Source organism: Sphaerodactylus townsendi, linkage group LG09 (genome assembly GCF_021028975.2).
Source record: "Sphaerodactylus townsendi isolate TG3544 linkage group LG09, MPM_Stown_v2.3, whole genome shotgun sequence".
Lineage (NCBI taxonomy): Eukaryota > Metazoa > Chordata > Lepidosauria > Squamata > Sphaerodactylidae > Sphaerodactylus > Sphaerodactylus townsendi.
In genome coordinates this window covers 88957882-88967506 of record NC_059433.1, presented here as the reverse complement: position 1 = coordinate 88967506, position 9625 = coordinate 88957882, and the positions used below count along the sequence as shown (strand labels likewise).

Below are 9625 nucleotides of genomic sequence, written 5' to 3'. Positions count from 1 at the left end.
TTTTACAAAAAAAAAAAAGAAAACAGATATTCTTGTTTTCATTCGTTCTGTTTGTTTATTGATCCACAATTAAATGAATATTTAGAAGGGCAGATAAGAGTTGTTCCAGAAAAAAAAAAGTTAGCATGATTTTTAACAGCTGTATAAATTATCATTAGTTTTCACTAACAGTAATATGCACAAAATTTCAAAGGACTCTTTTTAAAGAGTCTCAGATCTGGTTCTACGTCAGATCTGAAATGCTGGAAAGACCAGTGAAAGATGGCTTTGAATTTCTTTTGCAAATCTGCTTGAAGCACAAAATGGAAACCATGCGCTCGTTTAATTCAAGACTGGCTTTTGATCTGTCCAAATTAACATGGTAAATAGCCATTTCTAGATCAAAGGGAATTATGAAGTAACCCTGGTTTTGTGCAAAAAAACCCCTGCAAATATTCAGAGACTGTTGAATTCAGGAAGATCACGTCGTAGTCGTATTGCCTTTAACTTTTCTACTTTAATTTTGGCTCTCAATAGCTCTTCCTCTAGCTCCTGCCTTCTTTTCAAGCCATCCCTCTTTTCTTGAATATACAGCCCGATTTTCCTCTGATTTTCCAAAATGATGTGATGCTCTTCTTTTAGCATTTGCAACATCTGTGGGCCATAGGCCCCACACGTGGCCCGAAATCGATCCCCGCTTTCAAGCCTAAAAAATTCATCTCTTCTGGGGATGGGAGATGGAGAGAGCATCCTTATGTCAACAGAAGACAGGGAGGTTGAAGGAGACCTCTCCATGACATGGACCATGTGCTCTTGGTCTCTTTCCTCCAAGGCCTCCTGTGCCTGCAGCTCCACTATCAACGAGGGAGGCGGCTTCACATCCTCCTCCTCTTGATCCAGCTCCAGCGTGATGGCTGCAGGATGGTGTTCTAACATGGACTGTGGAGAACTGGTAGTCGCAATGGTTTCTTTATCCAGGGAAGGACTGGGGGGAAAAAAAATATCCCATTTTAAAGTCAATCACAAACAACAAAAAGAGGCTTTTGTCTGTCTAAGGCAGGGGTGGCCAACCTATGGCACTCCAGATGTTCATGGACTGCAATTCCCATCAGCCCCTGCCACCAGGAGCTGATGGGAATTGCAGTCCATAAACATCTGGTGGGGGGGGGGGGGGGGGGGGGGGGGGGGGGGGGGGGGGGGGGGGGTGGGGTGGAGGGGTGGGGGGGGGTGGGGTGGGGGGGGGGGGGGGGGGGGGGGGGGGGGGGTGGGGTGGGGGGGGGGTGTGGGGCCGGGAGGGTGGTGGGGGGGGGGGGTGGGGGGGGGGGGGGGGGGGGGGGGGGGGGGGTGGGGGGGGGGGGGGGTGGGGGGGGGGGGGGGTGGGGGGGGGGGGGGGTGGGGGGGGGGGGGGGTGGGGGGGGGGGGGGGTGGGGGGGGGGGGGGGTGGGGGGGGGGGGGGGTGGGGGGGGGGGGGGGTGGGGGGGGGGGGGGGTGGGGGGGGGGGGGGGTGGGGGGGGGGGGGGGTGGGGGGGGGGGGGGGTGGGGGGGGGGGGGGGTGGGGGGGGGGGGGGGTGGGGGGGGGGGGGGGTGGGGGGGGGGGGGGGTGGGGGGGGGGGGGGGTGGGGGGGGGGGGGGGTGGGGGGGGGGGGGGGTGGGGGGGGGGGGGGGTGGGGGGGGGGGGGGGTGGGGGGGGGGGGGGGTGGGGGGGGGGGGGGGTGGGGGGGGGGGGGGGTGGGGGGGGGGGGGGGTGGGGGGGGGGGGGGGTGGGGGGGGGGGGGGGTGGGGGGGGGGGGGGGTGGGGGGGGGGGGGGGTGGGGGGGGGGGGGGGTGGGGGGGGGGGGGGGTGGGGGGGGGGGGGGGTGGGGGGGGGGGGGGGTGGGGGGGGGGGGGGGTGGGGGGGGGGGGGGGTGGGGGGGGGGGGGGGTGGGGGGGGGGGGGGGTGGGGGGGGGGGGGGGTGGGGGGGGGGGGGGGTGGGGGGGGGGGGGGGTGGGGGGGGGGGGGGGTGGGGGGGGGGGGGGGTGGGGGGGGGGGGGGGTGGGGGGGGGGGGGGGTGGGGGGGGGGGGGGGTGGGGGGGGGGGGGGGTGGGGGGGGGGGGGGGTGGGGGGGGGGGGGGGTGGGGGGGGGGGGGGGTGGGGGGGGGGGGGGGTGGGGGGGGGGGGGGGTGGGGGGGGGGGGGGGTGGGGGGGGGGGGGGGTGGGGGGGGGGGGGGGTGGGGGGGGGGGGGGGTGGGGGGGGGGGGGGGTGGGGGGGGGGGGGGGTGGGGGGGGGGGGGGGTGGGGGGGGGGGGGGGTGGGGGGGGGGGGGGGTGGGGGGGGGGGGGGGTGGGGGGGGGGGGGGGTGGGGGGGGGGGGGGGTGGGGGGGGGGGGGGGTGGGGGGGGGGGGGGGTGGGGGGGGGGGGGGGTGGGGGGGGGGGGGGGTGGGGGGGGGGGGGGGTGGGGGGGGGGGGGGGTGGGGGGGGGGGGGGGTGGGGGGGGGGGGGGGTGGGGGGGGGGGGGGGTGGGGGGGGGGGGGGGTGGGGGGGGGGGGGGGTGGGGGGGGGGGGGGGTGGGGGGGGGGGGGGGTGGGGGGGGGGGGGGGTGGGGGGGGGGGGGGGTGGGGGGGGGGGGGGGTGGGGGGGGGGGGGGGTGGGGGGGGGGGGGGGTGGGGGGGGGGGGGGGTGGGGGGGGGGGGGGGTGGGGGGGGGGGGGGGTGGGGGGGGGGGGGGGTGGGGGGGGGGGGGGGTGGGGGGGGGGGGGGGTGGGGGGGGGGGGGGGTGGGGGGGGGGGGGGGTGGGGGGGGGGGGGGGTGGGGGGGGGGGGGGGTGGGGGGGGGGGGGGGTGGGGGGGGGGGGGGGTGGGGGGGGGGGGGGGTGGGGGGGGGGGGGGGTGGGGGGGGGGGGGGGTGGGGGGGGGGGGGGGTGGGGGGGGGGGGGGGTGGGGGGGGGGGGGGGTGGGGGGGGGGGGGGGTGGGGGGGGGGGGGGGTGGGGGGGGGGGGGGGTGGGGGGGGGGGGGGGTGGGGGGGGGGGGGGGTGGGGGGGGGGGGGGGTGGGGGGGGGGGGGGGTGGGGGGGGGGGGGGGTGGGGGGGGGGGGGGGTGGGGGGGGGGGGGGGTGGGGGGGGGGGGGGGTGGGGGGGGGGGGGGGTGGGGGGGGGGGGGGGTGGGGGGGGGGGGGGGTGGGGGGGGGGGGGGGTGGGGGGGGGGGGGGGTGGGGGGGGGGGGGGGTGGGGGGGGGGGGGGGTGGGGGGGGGGGGGGGTGGGGGGGGGGGGGGGTGGGGGGGGGGGGGGGTGGGGGGGGGGGGGGGTGGGGGGGGGGGGGGGTGGGGGGGGGGGGGGGTGGGGGGGGGGGGGGGTGGGGGGGGGGGGGGGTGGGGGGGGGGGGGGGTGGGGGGGGGGGGGGGTGGGGGGGGGGGGGGGTGGGGGGGGGGGGGGGTGGGGGGGGGGGGGGGTGGGGGGGGGGGGGGGTGGGGGGGGGGGGGGGTGGGGGGGGGGGGGGGTGGGGGGGGGGGGGGGTGGGGGGGGGGGGGGGTGGGGGGGGGGGGGGGTGGGGGGGGGGGGGGGTGGGGGGGGGGGGGGGTGGGGGGGGGGGGGGGTGGGGGGGGGGGGGGGTGGGGGGGGGGGGGGGTGGGGGGGGGGGGGGGTGGGGGGGGGGGGGGGTGGGGGGGGGGGGGGGTGGGGGGGGGGGGGGGTGGGGGGGGGGGGGGGTGGGGGGGGGGGGGGGTGGGGGGGGGGGGGGGTGGGGGGGGGGGGGGGTGGGGGGGGGGGGGGGTGGGGGGGGGGGGGGGTGGGGGGGGGGGGGGGTGGGGGGGGGGGGGGGTGGGGGGGGGGGGGGGTGGGGGGGGGGGGGGGTGGGGGGGGGGGGGGGTGGGGGGGGGGGGGGGTGGGGGGGGGGGGGGGTGGGGGGGGGGGGGGGTGGGGGGGGGGGGGGGTGGGGGGGGGGGGGGGTGGGGGGGGGGGGGGGTGGGGGGGGGGGGGGGTGGGGGGGGGGGGGGGTGGGGGGGGGGGGGGGTGGGGGGGGGGGGGGGTGGGGGGGGGGGGGGGTGGGGGGGGGGGGGGGTGGGGGGGGGGGGGGGTGGGGGGGGGGGGGGGTGGGGGGGGGGGGGGGTGGGGGGGGGGGGGGGTGGGGGGGGGGGGGGGTGGGGGGGGGGGGGGGTGGGGGGGGGGGGGGGTGGGGGGGGGGGGGGGTGGGGGGGGGGGGGGGTGGGGGGGGGGGGGGGTGGGGGGGGGGGGGGGTGGGGGGGGGGGGGGGTGGGGGGGGGGGGGGGTGGGGGGGGGGGGGGGTGGGGGGGGGGGGGGGTGGGGGGGGGGGGGGGTGGGGGGGGGGGGGGGTGGGGGGGGGGGGGGGTGGGGGGGGGGGGGGGTGGGGGGGGGGGGGGGTGGGGGGGGGGGGGGGTGGGGGGGGGGGGGGGTGGGGGGGGGGGGGGGTGGGGGGGGGGGGGGGTGGGGGGGGGGGGGGGTGGGGGGGGGGGGGGGTGGGGGGGGGGGGGGGTGGGGGGGGGGGGGGGTGGGGGGGGGGGGGGGTGGGGGGGGGGGGGGGTGGGGGGGGGGGGGGGTGGGGGGGGGGGGGGGTGGGGGGGGGGGGGGGTGGGGGGGGGGGGGGGTGGGGGGGGGGGGGGGTGGGGGGGGGGGGGGGTGGGGGGGGGGGGGGGTGGGGGGGGGGGGGGGTGGGGGGGGGGGGGGGTGGGGGGGGGGGGGGGTGGGGGGGGGGGGGGGTGGGGGGGGGGGGGGGTGGGGGGGGGGGGGGGTGGGGGGGGGGGGGGGTGGGGGGGGGGGGGGGTGGGGGGGGGGGGGGGTGGGGGGGGGGGGGGGTGGGGGGGGGGGGGGGTGGGGGGGGGGGGGGGTGGGGGGGGGGGGGGGTGGGGGGGGGGGGGGGTGGGGGGGGGGGGGGGTGGGGGGGGGGGGGGGTGGGGGGGGGGGGGGGTGGGGGGGGGGGGGGGTGGGGGGGGGGGGGGGTGGGGGGGGGGGGGGGTGGGGGGGGGGGGGGGTGGGGGGGGGGGGGGGTGGGGGGGGGGGGGGGTGGGGGGGGGGGGGGGTGGGGGGGGGGGGGGGTGGGGGGGGGGGGGGGTGGGGGGGGGGGGGGGTGGGGGGGGGGGGGGGTGGGGGGGGGGGGGGGTGGGGGGGGGGGGGGGTGGGGGGGGGGGGGGGTGGGGGGGGGGGGGGGTGGGGGGGGGGGGGGGTGGGGGGGGGGGGGGGTGGGGGGGGGGGGGGGTGGGGGGGGGGGGGGGTGGGGGGGGGGGGGGGTGGGGGGGGGGGGGGGTGGGGGGGGGGGGGGGTGGGGGGGGGGGGGGGTGGGGGGGGGGGGGGGTGGGGGGGGGGGGGGGTGGGGGGGGGGGGGGGTGGGGGGGGGGGGGGGTGGGGGGGGGGGGGGGTGGGGGGGGGGGGGGGTGGGGGGGGGGGGGGGTGGGGGGGGGGGGGGGTGGGGGGGGGGGGGGGTGGGGGGGGGGGGGGGTGGGGGGGGGGGGGGGTGGGGGGGGGGGGGGGTGGGGGGGGGGGGGGGTGGGGGGGGGGGGGGGTGGGGGGGGGGGGGGGTGGGGGGGGGGGGGGGTGGGGGGGGGGGGGGGTGGGGGGGGGGGGGGGTGGGGGGGGGGGGGGGTGGGGGGGGGGGGGGGTGGGGGGGGGGGGGGGTGGGGGGGGGGGGGGGTGGGGGGGGGGGGGGGTGGGGGGGGGGGGGGGTGGGGGGGGGGGGGGGTGGGGGGGGGGGGGGGTGGGGGGGGGGGGGGGTGGGGGGGGGGGGGGGTGGGGGGGGGGGGGGGTGGGGGGGGGGGGGGGTGGGGGGGGGGGGGGGTGGGGGGGGGGGGGGGTGGGGGGGGGGGGGGGTGGGGGGGGGGGGGGGTGGGGGGGGGGGGGGGTGGGGGGGGGGGGGGGTGGGGGGGGGGGGGGGTGGGGGGGGGGGGGGGTGGGGGGGGGGGGGGGTGGGGGGGGGGGGGGGTGGGGGGGGGGGGGGGTGGGGGGGGGGGGGGGTGGGGGGGGGGGGGGGTGGGGGGGGGGGGGGGTGGGGGGGGGGGGGGGTGGGGGGGGGGGGGGGTGGGGGGGGGGGGGGGTGGGGGGGGGGGGGGGTGGGGGGGGGGGGGGGTGGGGGGGGGGGGGGGTGGGGGGGGGGGGGGGTGGGGGGGGGGGGGGGTGGGGGGGGGGGGGGGTGGGGGGGGGGGGGGGTGGGGGGGGGGGGGGGTGGGGGGGGGGGGGGGTGGGGGGGGGGGGGGGTGGGGGGGGGGGGGGGTGGGGGGGGGGGGGGGTGGGGGGGGGGGGGGGTGGGGGGGGGGGGGGGTGGGGGGGGGGGGGGGTGGGGGGGGGGGGGGGTGGGGGGGGGGGGGGGTGGGGGGGGGGGGGGGTGGGGGGGGGGGGGGGTGGGGGGGGGGGGGGGTGGGGGGGGGGGGGGGTGGGGGGGGGGGGGGGTGGGGGGGGGGGGGGGTGGGGGGGGGGGGGGGTGGGGGGGGGGGGGGGTGGGGGGGGGGGGGGGTGGGGGGGGGGGGGGGTGGGGGGGGGGGGGGGTGGGGGGGGGGGGGGGTGGGGGGGGGGGGGGGTGGGGGGGGGGGGGGGTGGGGGGGGGGGGGGGTGGGGGGGGGGGGGGGTGGGGGGGGGGGGGGGTGGGGGGGGGGGGGGGTGGGGGGGGGGGGGGGTGGGGGGGGGGGGGGGTGGGGGGGGGGGGGGGTGGGGGGGGGGGGGGGTGGGGGGGGGGGGGGGTGGGGGGGGGGGGGGGTGGGGGGGGGGGGGGGTGGGGGGGGGGGGGGGTGGGGGGGGGGGGGGGTGGGGGGGGGGGGGGGTGGGGGGGGGGGGGGGTGGGGGGGGGGGGGGGTGGGGGGGGGGGGGGGTGGGGGGGGGGGGGGGTGGGGGGGGGGGGGGGTGGGGGGGGGGGGGGGTGGGGGGGGGGGGGGGTGGGGGGGGGGGGGGGTGGGGGGGGGGGGGGGTGGGGGGGGGGGGGGGTGGGGGGGGGGGGGGGTGGGGGGGGGGGGGGGTGGGGGGGGGGGGGGGTGGGGGGGGGGGGGGGTGGGGGGGGGGGGGGGTGGGGGGGGGGGGGGGTGGGGGGGGGGGGGGGTGGGGGGGGGGGGGGGTGGGGGGGGGGGGGGGTGGGGGGGGGGGGGGGTGGGGGGGGGGGGGGGTGGGGGGGGGGGGGGGTGGGGGGGGGGGGGGGTGGGGGGGGGGGGGGGTGGGGGGGGGGGGGGGTGGGGGGGGGGGGGGGTGGGGGGGGGGGGGGGTGGGGGGGGGGGGGGGTGGGGGGGGGGGGGGGTGGGGGGGGGGGGGGGTGGGGGGGGGGGGGGGTGGGGGGGGGGGGGGGTGGGGGGGGGGGGGGGTGGGGGGGGGGGGGGGTGGGGGGGGGGGGGGGTGGGGGGGGGGGGGGGTGGGGGGGGGGGGGGGTGGGGGGGGGGGGGGGTGGGGGGGGGGGGGGGTGGGGGGGGGGGGGGGTGGGGGGGGGGGGGGGTGGGGGGGGGGGGGGGTGGGGGGGGGGGGGGGTGGGGGGGGGGGGGGGTGGGGGGGGGGGGGGGTGGGGGGGGGGGGGGGTGGGGGGGGGGGGGGGTGGGGGGGGGGGGGGGTGGGGGGGGGGGGGGGTGGGGGGGGGGGGGGGTGGGGGGGGGGGGGGGTGGGGGGGGGGGGGGGTGGGGGGGGGGGGGGGTGGGGGGGGGGGGGGGTGGGGGGGGGGGGGGGTGGGGGGGGGGGGGGGTGGGGGGGGGGGGGGGTGGGGGGGGGGGGGGGTGGGGGGGGGGGGGGGTGGGGGGGGGGGGGGGTGGGGGGGGGGGGGGGTGGGGGGGGGGGGGGGTGGGGGGGGGGGGGGGTGGGGGGGGGGGGGGGTGGGGGGGGGGGGGGGTGGGGGGGGGGGGGGGTGGGGGGGGGGGGGGGTGGGGGGGGGGGGGGGTGGGGGGGGGGGGGGGTGGGGGGGGGGGGGGGTGGGGGGGGGGGGGGGTGGGGGGGGGGGGGGGTGGGGGGGGGGGGGGGTGGGGGGGGGGGGGGGTGGGGGGGGGGGGGGGTGGGGGGGGGGGGGGGTGGGGGGGGGGGGGGGTGGGGGGGGGGGGGGGTGGGGGGGGGGGGGGGTGGGGGGGGGGGGGGGTGGGGGGGGGGGGGGGTGGGGGGGGGGGGGGGTGGGGGGGGGGGGGGGTGGGGGGGGGGGGGGGTGGGGGGGGGGGGGGGTGGGGGGGGGGGGGGGTGGGGGGGGGGGGGGGTGGGGGGGGGGGGGGGTGGGGGGGGGGGGGGGTGGGGGGGGGGGGGGGTGGGGGGGGGGGGGGGTGGGGGGGGGGGGGGGTGGGGGGGGGGGGGGGTGGGGGGGGGGGGGGGTGGGGGGGGGGGGGGGTGGGGGGGGGGGGGGGTGGGGGGGGGGGGGGGTGGGGGGGGGGGGGGGTGGGGGGGGGGGGGGGTGGGGGGGGGGGGGGGTGGGGGGGGGGGGGGGTGGGGGGGGGGGGGGGTGGGGGGGGGGGGGGGTGGGGGGGGGGGGGGGTGGGGGGGGGGGGGGGTGGGGGGGGGGGGGGGTGGGGGGGGGGGGGGGTGGGGGGGGGGGGGGGTGGGGGGGGGGGGGGGTGGGGGGGGGGGGGGGTGGGGGGGGGGGGGGGTGGGGGGGGGGGGGGGTGGGGGGGGGGGGGGGTGGGGGGGGGGGGGGGTGGGGGGGGGGGGGGGTGGGGGGGGGGGGGGGTGGGGGGGGGGGGGGGTGGGGGGGGGGGGGGGTGGGGGGGGGGGGGGGTGGGGGGGGGGGGGGGTGGGGGGGGGGGGGGGTGGGGGGGGGGGGGGGTGGGGGGGGGGGGGGGTGGGGGGGGGGGGGGGTGGGGGGGGGGGGGGGTGGGGGGGGGGGGGGGTGGGGGGGGGGGGGGGTGGGGGGGGGGGGGGGTGGGGGGGGGGGGGGGTGGGGGGGGGGGGGGGTGGGGGGGGGGGGGGGTGGGGGGGGGGGGGGGTGGGGGGGGGGGGGGGTGGGGGGGGGGGGGGGTGGGGGGGGGGGGGGGTGGGGGGGGGGGGGGGTGGGGGGGGGGGGGGGTGGGGGGGGGGGGGGGTGGGGGGGGGGGGGGGTGGGGGGGGGGGGGGGTGGGGGGGGGGGGGGGTGGGGGGGGGGGGGGGTGGGGGGGGGGGGGGGTGGGGGGGGGGGGGGGTGGGGGGGGGGGGGGGTGGGGGGGGGGGGGGGTGGGGGGGGGGGGGGGTGGGGGGGGGGGGGGGTGGGGGGGGGGGGGGGTGGGGGGGGGGGGGGGTGGGGGGGGGGGGGGGTGGGGGGGGGGGGGGGTGGGGGGGGGGGGGGGTGGGGGGGGGGGGGGGTGGGGGGGGGGGGGGGTGGGGGGGGGGGGGGGTGGGGGGGGGGGGGGGTGGGGGGGGGGGGGGGTGGGGGGGGGGGGGGGTGGGGGGGGGGGGGGGTGGGGGGGGGGGGGGGTGGGGGGGGGGGGGGGTGGGGGGGGGGGGGGGTGGGGGGGGGGGGGGGTGGGGGGGGGGGGGGGTGGGGGGGGGGGGGGGTGGGGGGGGGGGGGGGTGGGGGGGGGGGGGGGTGGGGGGGGGGGGGGGTGGGGGGGGGGGGGGGTGGGGGGGGGGGGGGGTGGGGGGGGGGGGGGGTGGGGGGGGGGGGGGGTGGGGGGGGGGGGGGGTGGGGGGGGGGGGGGGTGGGGGGGGGGGGGGGTGGGGGGGGGGGGGGGTGGGGGGGGGGGGGGGTGGGGGGGGGGGGGGGTGGGGGGGGGGGGGGGTGGGGGGGGGGGGGGGTGGGGGGGGGGGG

General features: G+C 87.6%; 1 protein-coding gene across 1 annotated transcript; it reads right to left on the bottom strand.

The window, feature by feature from the left end:
* Positions 1 to 32: 32 nt before the first annotated feature.
* Positions 33 to 1065, bottom strand: LOC125439135 (fibrinogen silencer binding protein). The gene has a single exon (XM_048508058.1). The coding sequence runs from the start codon at positions 913 to 915 to the stop codon at positions 436 to 438; it is 480 nt and encodes a 159-aa protein (XP_048364015.1). The 5' UTR covers positions 916 to 1065; the 3' UTR covers positions 33 to 435.
* Positions 1066 to 9625: the final 8560 nt, after the last annotated feature.

What these genes read in the sequence shown, in the direction of transcription:
- LOC125439135 (XM_048508058.1), bottom strand. Translation starts at nt 915, where the DNA reads ATGTTAGAACACCATCCTGCAGCCATCACGCTGGAGCTGGATCAAGAG.